Here is a 17,593-nt window from a genome sequence, read left to right on the forward strand (position 1 = left end):
TCCTTCATTACTTGGAGGAGAAGGACTACGTGAATGATAAATGGTTTGATACCGGGCTGTGGGTAAAGGTTGGAGGCCTGGGATTAATCATGTGTACTATTAGTACTTCGACGGGGTGGTCGTGTAATGTTGGGTTTAGGATCGTTGATGAGAGTAACCGACCATTACAGCCTTACAGAAAAAAAGACAACAATAGGAACCCAGTTCATTTCTCATTTGAGGCCAACGGAAGTACCCCAGAAGATTTGACGCCCGTAACTTTTCACATGATAGCTAATTGTCAATATGCGAAGTTACAGATTCGCCCCAGTGATAAGATTACGTCGGGCGCCGATGCCGGGAAGCTGGGTCGCGTTCGGATAAATGCCGCCCCGACTGATGCCCCTTCGACGGATGCCACTTGGAATCATAAGCCCATTAGCACCATGAGCGTGCTGCCGCTAGTTCCGCATTATCAAGGCGGTGCGAATACTATCTTTACTTATCCCCAGTCGAGAACGCCTCGGGCGCCCGACGACGATAAGCCACCAGTAATACACGAGGATAAGATTAACCCTTCATCTTCTTCAGGAGTACCACTCCAATAGCTACTACGAGGATCCAAATGTTATTCCCCACGAACTTCAACAGTTCTCCGCCGGCCCTAAGTGCCAAGGAAACAACCGAACCCAGCAGCCCAGGAAGACCGGCTGCCATCTTTTTTCCCAAGTCCGTTAGTCCACTGCCTAATTTCTTTACGCCAGCGCCCGTAGCCTTAAGCGCGGATAGGATAACTCCTACTACGCTCGAAATAGCAACTGCGAACGCCAGCGGAACGCCATATTTCAAAAGGGCTCTTTTTATCTTTTCCTTGGTGGTAAGCCCCAGCTCCTTTTCCTTACCTTCTATTTGCGTTTGTAATTCCGCCAGTCTTTCCTGAAGGGTTTCTACTTCCTTTTGGGCTGCCTCCCTTTCTTCTTCAGGGCGAGTTTGATCTTCGATTATTACTCGCTGTCGATCTATTTCGTACTCCAAGTCTTCGACGGCCTGTCGAAGTTGCCGTATTTGTTCCTCCGCCACTGCCTTGTCCACCATCAATTGCCTTTCTCTGTCAACAGACTCCATTAATTCTTGTCCTAAGCGCTGTAGTTCCGTGTCTTTTCCCGCCACTTCATTCAAAGCAGCCCTTAGCTGATTCCTTGCGTCGCTTTTTTCGTCCAACGCCTTAGAAAGTCTATTCCTAAAGTCTACGATTTCGTCTGCATGGCTTTTAGTAGTTAGTTCATTTTGTTTAATGAATTCGTCTTCCAATTCTTCTATACGTTCATGCAATGCTTGGTTTTCTTCTTGGACGGCTTCGAAGCGACTAGTAAGACCGCCTTCTTCCTTGGTTACGTCATCAAGTTGTCGCGTAAGGTCATCGATGGTTATGTTATTTTCCTGTATTTCCTTCTTAAGTGCTTCCCTTTCAGCCCTTATTTTCTCTAAGTATCTCATTAAGCCTCCAGTCGCGTCGCTATCTTTTGGAAGTTCTTCAAGTTGTTTGCTTTTTTCCTCTTTGACGGTCTCTAATTGGTTGAGTTTTTCCTGGCGCTCCTCTTGCAGTCTGATTGCGGATCTGAGGGCATCTTTGTAGCCAGGGTTCGAAATACCTCTAATAAAGGCCCTTTGAGCAACTTTTGTTTCCTCTTGAGTCAAAGTGCTTAGCATCGTCAAGTTGGGCGTTCCCAGCGCATTTGTGACTCCTTTTGGAAGCTGGTTGTTAAGCAGGTGGGAATTCTTCCTTTGATACAGGTTGTGCCATTTTTCCCTACCCGATTCTCTAACTTGAACCTGCCCTTTGTCTCCTATTTGGAAGTCCAAAAGAGCCAGGTTTAGGCTTGGGTATCGCTCCCTTAGGTCCTTGATGAGGTCCGCTATTAAGTCCGACCGCACGCCAAGGGATTCCATTTGTAAGTATTCTGGAATGGGCGTGTGGGGGTTCTTAGACTTGAATTTATCTCTTAAGGAACGCATAGCATCGCGGGCCCTGACGCCATACTTGCTCAGCAATTTCTCAAAGAGACCTCGTCCGTCTACGTTGTCATTAGGAAGTAAAGACTCGTATTCTTCGTCGTTAATGTCTACTTGACCTTCTTCGGTAAGGGGATCAAAATCCGTTCCTTCTACTTCCATTATATATGATAAGCTCAAAGTTAAATCCCAACGTATTACCTAAGCAGGTTGGCGGGCTGAAAGCAGAACGCACCTTTCATCGGGTCACATTCACGCCCAGCAGCGCAAAGCCTGGAGAAACGCTGTATGTGGGCGTTCCCCGCCTAACGGATAACCTAGTATTGGTTCCTGGCACCCTGGCGTTAAGGTTTGACCTAGCAATACAACCAAGCACCAAGGACAAGCGCTATACCGTCAATAACGTGGGTAGGAACCTCGTCTCTAAGATGAGAATCAAGTTTGCCGGGGAATCCCTCTTAGACTTAAATAGGTACGACCTGTACACCACGTACAAAGATTTATGGTTGACGGCCTTTGACCGTGCACAAAAGATAGAGCAGGGAATCGGAAGCGTTATCCTTCGTAAGCTTCGCAGCGACACCAACCCGGCGCCTACTGACTCCAGCGGAGCAACCGCAGTAGCAGACGCAACAAGGGTAGTAACTGCGTACGGTACCAAATACGTTATCCCTTTGGACTTTGAAGTAATTACGAACCATGGCGTGTACTACCCCAGACAGTTATCCGAGTTACAGTTTGAAGTAACCTTGGCGGACACTACGAACGTCATTGGAGGAATGGACAGCGCAATTAGCGGGACTGTTGATCCCTATTCTATCACCAACTTAGAGCTACAGTACGAAACCGGTGTACAGCGAAGAGCTGGCCCGTAGCGCTGGCATGGAATACAGCTCCGGGAAGGCATTCTTATACGACCACGTAGTGATGTATAAGACGTTCAGCTTCTTGGATAAGACGGATGAGGTTATCAACCAAAGCATTAACCTCCCGCGAAGAAGTCTCACGGGGTTAATGCTGGTGTTTGCCAAACCCTACGAAGCCGGTAAGCGCGACTCCGAAGCGTTCCACAACCCCAACATTACTAACGTAGGGGTCAATATCAACGGCGTTCCAAACAAGGTCTACTCGCAGGGAATAAAGCCCGCAGACGTCTACAGGGAGGCAATGCGCAAGTTTGGCGACCAAATTAGCCCCGAGGAATTCTTTAAGGACTAAGTATGCGCTGTGGATTGACATGCGCACCATTAACGACGAAGACCTACATGGCCAGGGTTTACGTCTAGTAAATACGCAGGATGGTATAACATTGGAGATCAAGCGCACCAAGAACACCAGTGCCGGCGACAGCGACAAGATAAACTGCTACGTCTTCGTCGTCTCAGACGCGCAACTGAGCGTGGAAATGAACCAACTTAAAAGTGTTGCATATTAAGGTTAAAATATTTCTTAGATATACAATGCTGCAAATATTTGAAAACAACGGTACGAAACTGCAATGCATAGTGCAAGGCGAAACTTTGTACTTTAAGGGAAAAGAGGTGGCAGCTGCATTAGGATATGAAAAAACGAGAAACGCAATCAGGGAGCACGTTTCTGAGAAATACCAGAAAAGGTCGAGTGAGTTAGGAAGGGCCCTAAAACAGGGCGCTTCTATGCACCCACATTCTGTGTTCATATCTGAGCCAGGTTTGTATGAACTGATATTTAGCTCTAAGTTACCCCAAGCCGTTAAGTTTCGCGATTGGGTCTTCGAAGAAGTCCTACCCGCGCTAAGGAAAACAGGTAAGTATGAAAGGCGGTTTGACGGTCCAAACAAGTTGGTATTCAAAATAGAAAATGAATTCGACCTACATAAGAAAGTCGTTGATTACATCCGCAAGTTTTACCCCCAAATGCTCATAGCACCCGGTCTAGGTGAACTGCAGGATTCAGACGGCAAACGTATAAAGTGCTGGCAGAAAGGATATCAACGCGGTCAACCCGACTTAATGATCTTGAATGCGCACACACATTACTGTGGATTCTGCATAGAGCTAAAGACCCCAAAAGGCAATGGCAGGTTATCTGAGGATCAGCAACTGCTCTTACAGAGGTATGAAGAAAACGGCTATAAGGTGCTCATAAGCAGCGACTACGATGTCATTTGCAGGGAGATCACTGCGTATGCTGAACACCTACGAATTCCCTGCAGGTGGTGTTGTAAGGTCTTTAAAACCTCGGAGACTTTGGCAACACACTTAAAGATATTTCATAGAATATATGGACAAGGATAAATTTAACGAGTTAAAGTTTATACAAACGCACTGGAGGGATTTGCAGGTGGGGGAAATCTACGAGATAAAGAATTACGTGGTCTTCGAGGATTTAGACCGCCTGCGCTTGGTCTTAAAGAATAAAAAAAAGAACATACACCCTTTGGGCGCCCGATAGGATAAGGTACGCCATCGAAGGGCAGGACGTTACCCATGTTATGAGTCATGGTAAGAAGGATGGCAGGTGGGTATTTGACGTAGTCAAGTATGAGCCTGAGAGTCCTCTGCATTCGTAATGTCTGCTAAAGTCCGCTGCTCCGCGGAGCACCGATGCCCCACAAAGGATTCTTTGAGAAATGCACTGCCGCAATGAAGGCAGGTGTATTTTTTACGCGGTTTGGGGGTCGTAATGCAATCGGCTGGTAGTTCACACGTAATACAGTCCATATATTGAAAGGGTGATTAGGAATCCTCCCAGAAATGCCACAAAGTAGGCTAGCATATACCTTTAAAAGGGGTTTTGATGATACTTAACAAACAACAAGAAAAATAAGAATGGGATTTGAGACTCTTTGCGCAAACCCCATTCTAAAAGGGTCTCAGAATGTTGAGTATAAGGTTGTTATATTGTTAAGGACGTTTATTTGTCGAGGCAGTTGAAGATATGTTCCTCTTCTCTGATGCAACCACAACGGTCGCACTCCTGCCTCCAATACTCCCTTTTAGTCCACGGAACGCCTTCGGCGCGTTCAAAAGAGGGGAAAGTACGGACTATCTTCTTATGGTAATCTATGCGATTCCTTAAGTAATCCTCTTTATGCGGGCAGCGACACATCAAATCCGCACATTGGTAGCAATCCACGCCTTCTAGGTCATACGCCCCAAAGAGAAATCGATAGTTGACTTCATGTGTTTTCCGATGCGTTTGTAAACGTTGACGACTGCTTAGTATCTTATTACAGAAACTACACTGTCTGCTTTGTTCACAGACGCCCCTTTTCAGGTGCTCGGAGGTGTTAGGAAATTCCTTATTACAGCCCTTGCAAAGCCCACAAATGCGTTTGTCTTGATGTTGTCGCATCTTTTGAACGGTACTGAATTCTTTACCACAATCCTTACAAACTTTACTAATTGGTTTCTTTGTGCAAACGCCACGACGAACGTGGTATTGTAGTCTTTGCTTGGTGCTGAACACCTTTTTACACATTGAACAGTTCATTTATACTTAAGTGTACCTTAACCACAATATAACGTATTTTTAACTTTATTGTTAACATTCTTAGGTGTCTTTTAAAATAGGTCTACGGGAGCATATGCATGCTACTTTTAAAAGACGCCTAAGAATGTTAAGTATAAGGTTGTTAAATTGTTAAAGTTATACGTATGAGTTATTTAAAAGACACTTCAGAATGTTGAGTATAAGGTTGTTATATTGTTAAGTATGTCTCGTATGAGTCATTTAAAAGACACTTCAGAATGTTGAGTATAAGGTTGTTATATTGTTAAGGATATATACATGAGTCATTTAAAAGACACTTCAGAATGTTGAGTATAAGGTTGTTATATTGTTAAAGATGTGTGCGTGTGTCGTTCAAAAGATGTCTTAGAATGTTAAGTATAAGGTTGTTATATTGTTAAGGATATCTTATATGAGTCATTTAAAAGATGTCTTAGAATGTTAAAGATAAGGTTGTTAAATCGTTAAGGATATCTTATATGAGTCGTTTAAAAGATGCCTTAGAATGTTAAAGATAAGGTTGTTAAATCGTTAAGGATATCTTATATGAGTCGTTTAAAAGATGCCTTAGAATGTTAAAGATAAGGTTGTTAAATCGTTAAGGATATCTTATATGAGTCGTTTAAAAGACACCTAAGAATGTTAAAGATATACGTGCATGTGCCGTTTAAAAGATGTCTTAGAATGTCGAGTATAAGGTTGCTATATTGTTAAAGATATATACATATGAGTCATTTAAAAGATGTCTTAGAATGTTAAGTATAAGGTTGTTAAAGACTATTACTTTTTTAAGAAGATATCTAAGAATAGGGTTATTTCTTTCTTTAAGGAAAGTAGTATCTTTAACAATATAACAACCTTATCTTCAACATTCTTAAGTGTCTTTTAAACAGCACACGCATATATCTTTAACAATTTAACAACCTTATCTTCAACATTCTTAGGTGTCTTTTAGAAGTGACATGCAAGACATCCTTAACAACCATACACTCAACATCCTTAGGCGTCTTTTAAACAGCACGTGTGTATATCTTTAACAATTTAACAACCTTATACTCAACATTCTGAGGCGTCTTTTAAACAGCACATGCAGACATCCTTAACAATTTAACAACCATACGCTTAACATTCTAAGACATCTTATAAACGGCACGCGCAGTATATCCTTAACAATTTAACAACCTTATACTCAACATTCTAAGGTGTCTTTTAAACAGCACACGCATATATCTTTAACAATTTAACAACCTTATACTTAACATTCTTAGGTGTCTTTCAAACAGCTCTACAGCGGATATCGCATAAAGTCCTGCACGCTTTCTTTTGCCCAACCGGCCATCGTCAAAAGCGCACCAAACCTCTCCGCGCGCTTCAGGCTGCACATTTCATCATACAATTCCTGCACGCGCTCCAGCAGCCGATCGATCTCCTCCCTTTGCATTTCTATGGTGTCTCTTTTATCTTTTGCGTCGGTGGCAATCCTTCTTACTGCGTCCACTGGGTCCATCGTATATATAATGGATCCGAACCATATTCCCTGCAATGCTCTGATAGTAGGACCCACCGGCTGCGGAAAGACCCAATTCATCGTGGAGCAGTTATTAGGACCCTTTAGATACCGTTTCGACTACGTCGTGCTGCTTTGTCCCACCTACGTGAATAACCGCACCTGGACGGGCATAGGAGTGAACGATGACGACTTCTTTGTGGATATCTTAGACCCTAACGAGTTATCCAGCCATTTGAAGTTCTGGCACAAGCAATTCCCTAAAGATACGCAGACACTCCTCATACTGGATGACATTGCCTGCGGGGACGACGTAAAAAGACGCACTTCCGAGCTCGTTAAACTCGCCTTCAGCGGTAGGCATGACAATATCAGCGTTTGGTTGCTCTCGCAGCAGCTTACCAGCGTCTCTAAGCCCTTCAGGGAAAACATAGTTTCACTTGTCGTATTTTATACTCCGAGCCGGAGTGACCTGGAAACCATCTTAAGCGACTATGGGGGTGAGATATCCAAGGAACAGTTGCATGAATACATGCGGCATTTAAAAACGCACCAACATTCCAAGATGATCTTCTCTTTGAGGTTTCCGTATTCCATTAACATATATGGAGATTGAGCAGCTCTTAGATGAAGTCCCCACACAGCTAGATGAAAGTAACCTTAAGGAACAACTCAACATCCTGGTGTCTTCGGGGAAGTGCAAAGAAATGATAGGCAAGGAACTTACCCATGAGCAGGTTAATAAGTTGTCAGAAGAGGAAGTCAAAAAGTTCCATAAGAGGTACGAGGCCGCCCTTGCAAGTAAGACCACGGACGCCGTAGCAGACTCCGCTATCCGACTTGCGACTAAATTACTTGGACTTGCGCTGCCCATAGACGACGTGGAGCAACTACGGAAGGACATAAGCGAGGACTATGTTATCGCCCAAGAACTTAAGATAACCTGCGGGTGGTTGTCTTTGAAGTGCGGTAAGTTAATGGCAGTCGCCTCTGCGGCTTTGCACGTAGCTCAGCATGTCGACTTGAAGGAACTTGCGGGCACCTTTGGTGCCTCTTGGAAGGACTTCAAGAAGGACAGAGAAGTCGAAAAGGTCTTCCAGGCAGCACTTACTGAGGTACCTGATCAAGTCGCCTCAAGTACTTAGTCAAGTCGTCCTTAAGTCATTCTCAAGTACTTAGTCAAGTCGTCCTTAAGTCATTGTCAAGTCCTTCAAGTCGTCATCAAGTTACTTATCAAGTCCCTTAATATAAGATGAGTGAACCAGAGTCGAAGGTAGAGCAGCCCGAGCAAAAGATTACCAAGGCTAAATCTCCAGGCAGAGTCGCTGCCGGAAAGAAGCTCGCGGAGATGAACAGGAAGAACAAAGCAAAGAAAGAAGAAAAGGTGGAGGAAAAAGAAGAGGGCTCCTTTTGGAATCCCGGCTACGTCATTGGCGCGATAGGAATTGCTATAGCAGCAGGCAGCCTTTACTTACAATGGCGGGCTACGAAGCCAAAAGTAAAGTGGGAGGCCCCAACATATCACGCACCTGTGGGTGTTAGAAAAAGTAAGATCCCTGAAATGGAGTAACCTTCTCGCTTTGTAATATAATGTCAACCAAATTAATTGACGCCGTCCAAGAAGCTGCTATCACAACCTCCATCATCGCCGGTATTGGTTGGGTAGGTAAGAAAGTCCTAAAGGAGGACCTTACTGAGGACCCAAGTAAAAATCTGAGTAACTTTGCTAAGATGACCGCTGCCGTATGCGGGGCTATCATGCTAAGAAATTACCTACAGAAGGAAAAGTACCTGCCTAACATATAATGGTTAGCTTAGTCGCAGGCGGAGTTATTGCAGCTTTAGCATTCACTGGAGCTAATTATGGTGGTAGATATCTGGATAAATTAGTTAGCGGTGATAGAAACGCAGAATCTAACGCCGAAAGGAAGAGGCACGACTTAGCGCTGGAGAAATATCAAAGGGACGTGGCGGCTTGGAATGAAAAAAGACAAGCTTACAGGGATTGGTTGGATAAGAACTACCAAGACAAAATGCAGGCGGATAAGAACTTCGAAAATACAGACTACGCCTTTAAGCTCTATGCGCAAGCGCACCCCGCGGCATCGACGGGGTTGAAAAGGCCTCAGTTTAAGAATTACTATCAGCCTTCTAAGAAACAAAAAGACAATGAATTGGTCTTTGTAGGAGTCGCAGGGCTGGCGGGAGGCGTAGCTTTGGCGTATCTAATATAATGATCGTCTTTTTGGAAAGCGACAAGAATGACTTTACCACTTACTTGAATCCCCCCATTAAAGCCCATAAGGTTCGGTTGGTTAGTTGCTCTTTGTACAATTCTTGGCATAACCTGATTAGGGGCATAGTCACTGAGCATACGGGAGGATCTAACTATCAAGCCGTATTGCTGCCCGATGGACATTACACACCAATCACACTGGCCAAGGAATTAGCAAAACACGGTTATACTCTCACCACGGGGTTGCCGCACGAAATGACCCTCAAACACAATATGTCAAATTATTCAATGACTTTTGGAAAGTCTGACCCATTGGGATCTTTATTATGTGCCTCAGGCAAGACGATTACCAACACAGCCATACCTGTGAAATGGAAAGTCGCATCCTCTTACGAAGTCTATTGCGACTTGGTCCATAGTTACAACAATGGAGAAAAGTCTTCTCTTATGTCCAAGTTTCCGCCTAAAGGTAATCCATTTGACCTGGTAGAATACACTCCCATTTCTTTAAGCTATGACTTGTCTCATTTGGTAGAAAGCATAAACATCACCATTAAAGTGGACGGAGAGACGGTGGATTTTAACGGACGCAAGATCAATCTTGTCCTATCCTTCGCTTGAATCAAGCGAAGCGCGATTCTATTCATATAATGGGCCGCGTAGAGGACAAACTCAAGAGGATTTACTATGGGCCTGAAGGCTATTGGAAAGGAGCGTCGGCCATCAAGAAACTCGCGACCGCGGCCAGGGTATCAGAAGAAACGGCTAAGAACTGGTTGAAAAAACAAACCCTCTGGCAGGTTTATCTTCCCGTGCCCAAGTACATTCCCAGGCCCAGCTTCACCGTAAATGCCCCCAACGAGGTTCATCAGGCAGATTTGCTTTTCTTACCGCACGACAAGGTGAGAAGAAAGACCTATAGATACGCTTTGACCGTAGTTGATATCGCAAGCAGATACAAGGACGCCGAACCCATAACCAGCAAGGATTCTGGGGAAGTCGCAGAAGCCCTAGGTAGGATTTATAAGCGCGTTTTGAAATGGCCTAAGCTGCTGCAAGTGGATGCGGGGACAGAGTTCATGGGCGTGGTTACTAAGACCCTGAAAGACCACGACACTAAGATTAGGAGAGCCGAGGCAGAGTACCACAGGGGTCAGAGCATCGTCGAAAGATTCAATAAGACTCTGGCCGAGCGTCTCTTTGGATACCAGTATTGGAAAGAGCTGGAAGATCCCTCCAAACGCAACAGGGAATGGACTCAGAGGCTCCCCCAGGTCGTCGCGGCTTTGAACAACGAGGCGGCCAGGGCTACGGGAATGAAACCCAGGGACGCCATAAAAAAGAAACACGTGGAACACAAGTCCTATGTCAGAAGTTTGAGGGCGGTCGGACTGAAGGAAAAAAAGCTCCCCCGCGACATAGTGGTCAGATACCTCTATCAGCCGGGGGAACTCGAAGGTGGCAGTAAGAGAGCAACGGATCCTAACTGGTCCCTGGAAACGTATGAGATTTCGAAGTCCGTCACCAAGGAAGGGCAACCTGTGTTGTATTACCTAAATGGCCCAAGTCGTGGATTTGTCAAGGAAGAGCTGCTCATGGTCCCCAAAGACTCAGAGTAGTGCAGCACCGCGCGCCCGATTACACTCTAGGCATGTCAGTCTTACGTTACCTCTGCAATGGCCGCGTTTATTATTTATGCGATCCACGGAGAACTGCTGATCGTCATTTGGGTCAAACCTCCATAGTAGAGGTATGTTACACTTTGCACACCTTGCCCCTTTCTTATAGACGTCGTCCACGCATAGGTCGAACGTCATATTTTTTTCTTCGTCGTGTCTTTTGTAGCGAAGGAGTTTCTTAGCAATGTTCTCCTTTGCTATATCTTCTGGCGTCTTATCGTAACGCAGTTGCGGCCCCCAGGCTCTTTTCAACTGCTTGGCATATTCTACGCGGCTTACGGCGGTGTAAATAAGGTTGCTCCAACACAGCCGCTGGTCTATGATCCATAAGGTTTCTCTTATGGTAAGCCCTTGCGCGCTGTGGACTGTCATGCAATAGCCCAAGCGCCAGTCTGGATGGGAGGTTATTTTTTCCACCTTTTCTATGGGTACCCAGGCTTTATCATGCGTTACCGCATTTTGCAGTTGGATGTCGGTACCAGGTACCCAGACGTCTCTTTTTTGCATGCGGGTATCGTGGGGTTTATAACAAACAGGCACCAAATGACCAGGAAAGCGCTCCTGGTGTATTTCGAACAGGTCCTTCTGTATGCGGGCCTGTGCTGCGCGCTTGCTGCTTAGCACCAAATCCTTTGGATGCCATGCGTAAAGGAAGTCCTCGTATTTCTTCGCTCGTATGTGCTTACGTAGTATCTTGTTTTGTTCCGCGTCGCTAAGGCCCCTTAATTCCGCCTTTAATTTACGTACTTGGTCTTTACTGCGGTAGTCGGTGTTGATTTCTTCACAGTGGTCTACCATTCCTTTTAACCATTCGTGGGGCATTTCTCCGGCTATTGGAGGAGGTTGGCATGGATCCCCAGCAAATATCACCTGGCATTTCCCTTTTAGGAAGTCTACGAACTCCTGCAGTATTTCCAAGGGAACGGTGCAAATCTCGTCCCAAAGTATCACCGGAGGTATGTCGTGTACTGCCTCCGGTACCCACTTTTGGCCATTCCAGCGAAAGAAGCTGTGGTAGGTTTGCGCGTCGTAACCCATCTCCGTTAATTCTCTTTCCAGACGGTGCGTTGGCGTTAACACCTTTATCTTTGGAAAGAGTTCCAAAACCCTGGTGGTCTTACCACTACCACCCGTTCCGTAAAGGTAAGAGAAGCGTTGGTAGGAAATGGGGTCCGTAACTAACGGTAATGGCTCTTCTGTGGGGGTAATGGCGCCTTTTGTGTGTCCACCATGATATTCCACACGTTCTCTCCAGGCTTTTATCTCTTCGTCTTTAACGCGCCATTGACCACTTTCCGCTAACTCGTCTTCGGTGTAGAACTCCTGCATCTTTTCTAACACTTCGGGCTTTACGTACAAGGAATCCGTGGCTACACGTGGTATGTCCTCTTTGTCGAACCGTAGCAGCATCGCAAGAAGGTTAATGTGCGCATATGCTAACATACTGGCGCGTAAATGGTAATATTGCGGTCTGTGATCTTGGTAGTAACACAGTGCATTCCACTTATGTTCTTTTTGACCTTCTACGAAGTAGTTCCACTTTTCCACAGATACCATCGATCCATCATCATGTGCGCGCTTTACGAGGAAGCTTAACTCTCCTTCGTCCGTTATTAAGCGTCGCTGCATATGTTTTTCGCCTTCTTTTGCGCCCTGAGTGAACTTTCCTATGACGACCCGCGCGGTGGGGTCATGCTCAGGTAACCATTTTGTGAAGGAGGAGTGACACAATATGGCTTCGTGGGCGGTGTACGTCATAAGTTTATGCTCTTCAAAGAACTTTAACAACGGCACGGGAATCCATTCCTTCTCCTGCAGGTGCTTCCCATACCACGCGTAAATTATGGGGTGTAAGCCCTTTGCTAACTTCCATGAGGTTAATCTTACAAACCCCGTAGCTGGGGCGTCATAGCTGCCGTCTAAGGACACACGAAAGAACTGTGAGTCTGGATGTCCGTAGCGGTCATAATACTCCTTACAATCCCCCAATCCTTTAAAACTTGCGGGGTAACAGTGTTTCATGTCTAAGGAGACGTATTCGTTTTCGTCATACTCCATGTTCCACAGACCTCCATGACCATGCTCTACACAGGCTTTGGCTATGTCGGCGAATTCCTTAGGCGTGGACTTCCATCCGTTCCTCTTCTTTGCGGCTAAGAAGTCCAAACTACGAGAGCTAAGGACCTCGTCTGAGAAGTCTTCCCCTAAGGTTTCACAGGCACTTTGAATGCGTTGGTGTTCAATTTCGGGGCGGTAAAGAGTACCATCCTGCGTCATAAACTGACTTCCTTCCGAATCCATCAACCAAACGGAGTTTTCGTGGACTAATTCTATCAACGGAGAAGCTTTATAGACCTTAGTTTCCTTCTTTTTGGGGAACCTAAGTTCTCGCCAAGCGTGTCCATTGTGTTGGTAAATGATTATGGGGGCACCTCTACCTCCGTATTTGTGCGTACCTGGGTAAATGAACCCGTCAGTGATATCTTTTACGTGTATGCGGCGTTCTAAGGCAGTCTCTAACTTCTTGATGTTGTCTATGGTGGCTCCGGCCTTATGTGTGTCTTTTTCCCATTTCCTGATGGCTTCTCTTCTCTTTAAAGTTAACTTACTACCACGGGTGGAGTCCTCAAAGAACTCTCTTACTAACTTCGCAACACAGTTACCTGGATGTCGCATTGGTTTGAGCTTCTTAACGTCGGGCTTCTTAATCTCGTACGCACCGTAAATGACCACAGTAACTGGGTAAGCGACCTCGTAAAACATCATGTCAATGCCTACTAACGCTCCCGGGCGCGTATTTTCACTTAAGACAAACAGGTTTTGCTTACCTGACGCCCGAATAGGATTACGGCCCTTTTCGATTATCCACTCGCCGTCTAAATACTTTATAAACGTCAACTCCAAACGGTAGTTACCTTCGGGCATCATGTCGATAATTCTTTCTGCTCTTTCTTCGTTCATCGTCTCATCTGTATCTCCCTCCATAAATGTTGTGAAGGCAAAGTCGGCGTCCAGGCGATCCAACACCTGAGTTCTTAGCTTACGCACAGTTTTGTTTCGTATGCTCTTGATGACGTCCATCTATATCTAAGGAATATTTTAACCTCCGTTTGCAGTACCCAACAGAGCAGCAGTAAGGGACTTTTCGCGCTGCCACCCGATCGCGCAAGACCCCCTGTAGGGCCTCGTCACTGCTCCAAAAAACCCACCCCCCCCCCCCTGGTGTTTTTCGATTTGTGATTTTTGGCAATGCCGGCGATTCGCGAGTCCCCCTTACTGCTGCTCATTTTTGATTTTGTAAGATCATAATTTATCGCCCACCACAGCTGGCGAGGTTCAAGAAAAAAGAAAACACGATCGAAACATTCATAGTTTATCCGTACACAAACGCTTTTTAAATACAGAAGCTTTGAAATAAAGTCATAGACAATAAGATACTTTAAAATGGTCTTTGATTTCTTCTTTTTTTTTACTTTCCAATAAAACTATCCTGCAATATGCCCGTAAAGGCGAAGCTAAGAGAATCATTTTGCAATGACCGATCGATGAGATCGGAACAGGTACTATTCAGGTATAAAATTAGCAAGCGTCGAGAATATGAAATTTGTCAGTCAATTTTTCCCCATAAATGTCGCTAATTAATAAAAGTATAGATCATATCGTTAAGGATTTTTTTTTTGGTGAAAGATCGATCAGATGTTTAATTAAGTTGTTGAAATTATTAGAGGTATAGATTTATATACAGTTGAATTCTTGATATAAGGCTCTTGTCACTGATTTCTAAATTTCCTAACTTTTTCTGAATCTTTATCATATAGATGATGCAAAGGAAAATACAGCAATCGTAGCATTCAGAGACGTAACTATTTCGTCGTGGAGTAGTGACGACAAGACAGCCAAGTTTAAAGATGTGATAGCTGCAGTTGCTAATGATTACTGCTCGAGTAATTATGACAATTGTGCCCTACGCTTCTGGAACACAACGAGGTATATAGAATAATATGATTAAAAGAACCATGACCTTTTTTGGTGCGAGTGTTTATTAAGAATGCCACTTTTAAATCAGGGAGAGAGGGTGAAATGGAGAGGCGTAATAGAAAAACAGAGGTTGAAGATAGACAGTCAGACGAACGGAGAGACAGATAAACTGACTGACAGACAACGTCAAATAGAAAGGCAGTAGACAATTAAACAAAGAGACAGGCAGACAGAGGCAGGCAGGTATACAAACAGACAGACAAACCAAAAGATAGACAAACAGACAGATAGAAAAACTGCTTGACTGATCAATGATTACAACCGACCTTTATTTAATGCAGGACTTTCAGAAACTCTGACGTCACCATAGCGTCTAACTACCCAAAACAAGTAGAAACAGATATCGAAATACAGTTTTACGTTGTCTTACCGTCTGGGAATGACATCAGGAAACCGAACTCGACAGTACTTCCCAAGGGTACCCTTGATGGTATCCTTGAAGCAAACAGCACTCAAATAGGCGCTGCTGTTAATGCGCAAGTGAAGAATACAGCTGATGGTAGTACCACCAAACCTAAGACTGACAACGCTATGGACTCCATTATGATCCCAGTTGGATTTGGTCTTCTGATCTTTGTTATTATTTTGGCTTGCTGTCTTCATTATTGTCAGTAAGTAGTTTATTTTTTATATTATATATATATATATTAGTTACATTTTGAAGACCAAAGACGGATCACTCCATCTGAATCGCGGATTTTCGTTCCGTTTTCGGTAGTTCTCCACTTTTTTCCATGTAAATTTGTTGTTAAGTATTACTTCCATACATGACCAAACACGCTGACTGAATTAAAACTGTTGCTGGACATGGCTATAGTTTACGATCATTTTATGAAATAGCATCCATATTATTCTCCCTGGTTGTCCCAGCTGCAAATAAGAAAAGAGTTGCTCCAAATGAAAAATGAGTTGCCGCAAATGAGAAACGAGTTGCTGCAAATAAAAAACGAGTTACTGCAAATGAGAAACGAGTTGCTGCAAATGAGAAACGAGCGGTTACTGCAAATAAGAAACGAGTTGCTGCAAATAAGAAACGAGTTGCTGCAAATAAGAAACGAGTTGTTGCAATAAGAAACGAGTTGCTGTAAATAAGAAACGAGTTGCTGCATGTCAGAAGAGTTGCGGCATGCCAAATACGAATATGACAAGCTGTTAAAATTATGTCGGAGAAACAGGTTGATGCCAATAAGATTTGAATTGCTGCAACTCATCAAGTAGATACCGTGTCCAATATCATAGAGGGACATCCAGCAACGTTAGACAAGTTAATCGATCGGATTCGATCCAGTACATTTTAAATTTGTTAACTTTTCCGTATATATATAAAGTTTGTTTCTTTGTGTTAAAGAACATAATTTTAACTTAATTTTGATTTTAGTTATGAGCGCAATTATCGTGTGTGATTATTCTTAGGCCTGATCATTTGTACTCTCTGTCGCGGGCAATTTTTGTCGTAATACTTATATAGTTTCATTATCGGCTTTTGTCTACAGTAAAAAAAAATTGGAGCAAATCAAGAAAGAAGAGAGACGCCAATTCCTCTTAAAGCAAAAGTCGGAAGGTTCCAAACCGTAGAGTCCTTTCCAAGCACCGCCCGTCAAACAAATACCGGAGGTTGCTGTCAAACCACAACTAAGACAAGAACCAAGACTTTATTACGAAAACGAAAAAGATAGCGACCAAGATGTGAACGAAAACGAACATAAACCTCCTCCGACAAATGAGCGAAGACACGAAGATGAAGGACAAATTGAAAATCTATACGAAACCAAAGTTGACGGCTCTTATTTAAACAAAGGATGTGAAGTAAATGTTAGAGAGGAAAAAGATCAGCTAAGCGAGGAGAGTGATCATGAGAGAAGACACTCAAAACGCAGGAAGAAGAAGAAGAAGAGACGACACAAAAATCAAGGTGGTTCACCGCAATACGAGGACAACCAAGATTACGGATCAGATGAAGATGATGCTTCTCCACTACACGCACTGGAGGATGAGGATATTTCTTCTAGACTACCACCTCCAAGAAAACTGCCGCCGTTACGAGGACAAACAACGAAAATGTGAAAAGGGATCAAGGATAATTCAATAGCTGCCACGGTTCATCCCTCGTAGGTGCAAGCATCTGTGTTTGATTTCTGGACTCATTTAAGCAAGGTAGCATTTTATGTAGCCCGACGTCTTGAAGTCTAAACCCGAGTTAAAAACGGGGTGCAGGCAGGCTAAAGCGAAATGGCCTTCAGCTATATCACATAATTAAACATTTCATATCAAAAAGAAAATGAAGGCAACGAGAATGAAGCTCATGCTCAATTGAATCATGATCAGATTCATTCTGAAAAATTTAGATTTACTTATTCATCAGGAAACACAGGTTTTCAAAAACGTTTCCACGTGACTTATTTATTGGCTTTTCAGATGGATAAGAATATTTATGTAAAAAAAACAAACACTTAGTGTGTATGTATAGATAGATAAGTAGATAGGAAAATAAGCAAAAGATTGATGGCGGCATATCCTTAGCATAAACGTCTTAGCTTAGCTATATGGTTAGGTAAATATTTAAGTTTTTTCTTATATCTTTTGTATATGCAACATGTCAATACAAATACATAAAATTAGTGCAGTACAAGAGTCTCTTACACATGCCCC

The 17,593-nt window shown here is 43.8% G+C and overlaps 1 protein-coding gene across 1 annotated transcript; it reads left to right on the forward strand.

The window, feature by feature from the left end:
• Positions 1-3,647: 3,647 nt before the first annotated feature.
• LOC116300707 (uncharacterized) lies at positions 3,648-17,567 on the forward strand. Its single transcript, XM_089029183.1, has 4 exons — positions 3,648-3,681; positions 14,725-14,893; positions 15,226-15,555; positions 16,438-17,567. The coding sequence occupies exons 1-4, from the start codon at positions 3,648-3,650 to the stop codon at positions 16,517-16,519; spliced, it is 615 nt and encodes a 204-aa protein (XP_088885309.1). The 3' UTR covers positions 16,520-17,567.
• The last annotated feature ends 26 nt before the right edge of the window (positions 17,568-17,593 follow it).

This window comes from Actinia tenebrosa, unplaced genomic scaffold (genome assembly GCF_029948245.1).
Source record: "Actinia tenebrosa isolate PJP-AT-01 unplaced genomic scaffold, QUT_ActTen_1.0 PGA_scaffold13__45_contigs__length_12533684, whole genome shotgun sequence".
Classification (NCBI taxonomy): domain Eukaryota; kingdom Metazoa; phylum Cnidaria; class Anthozoa; order Actiniaria; family Actiniidae; genus Actinia; species Actinia tenebrosa.

Excerpts from the sequence above, each read along its gene's own strand:
- LOC116300707 (XM_089029183.1), top strand. The coding sequence starts at position 3,648 with ATGCACCCACATTCTGTGTTCATATCTGAGCCAG. Across the intron at positions 3,682-14,724 it reads TGTGTTCATATCTGAGCCAG|ATGATGCAAAGGAAAATACA; the intron begins GTTTGTATGAAC and ends TTTATCATATAG. Across the intron at positions 14,894-15,225 it reads CGCTTCTGGAACACAACGAG|GACTTTCAGAAACTCTGACG; the intron begins GTATATAGAATA and ends TATTTAATGCAG.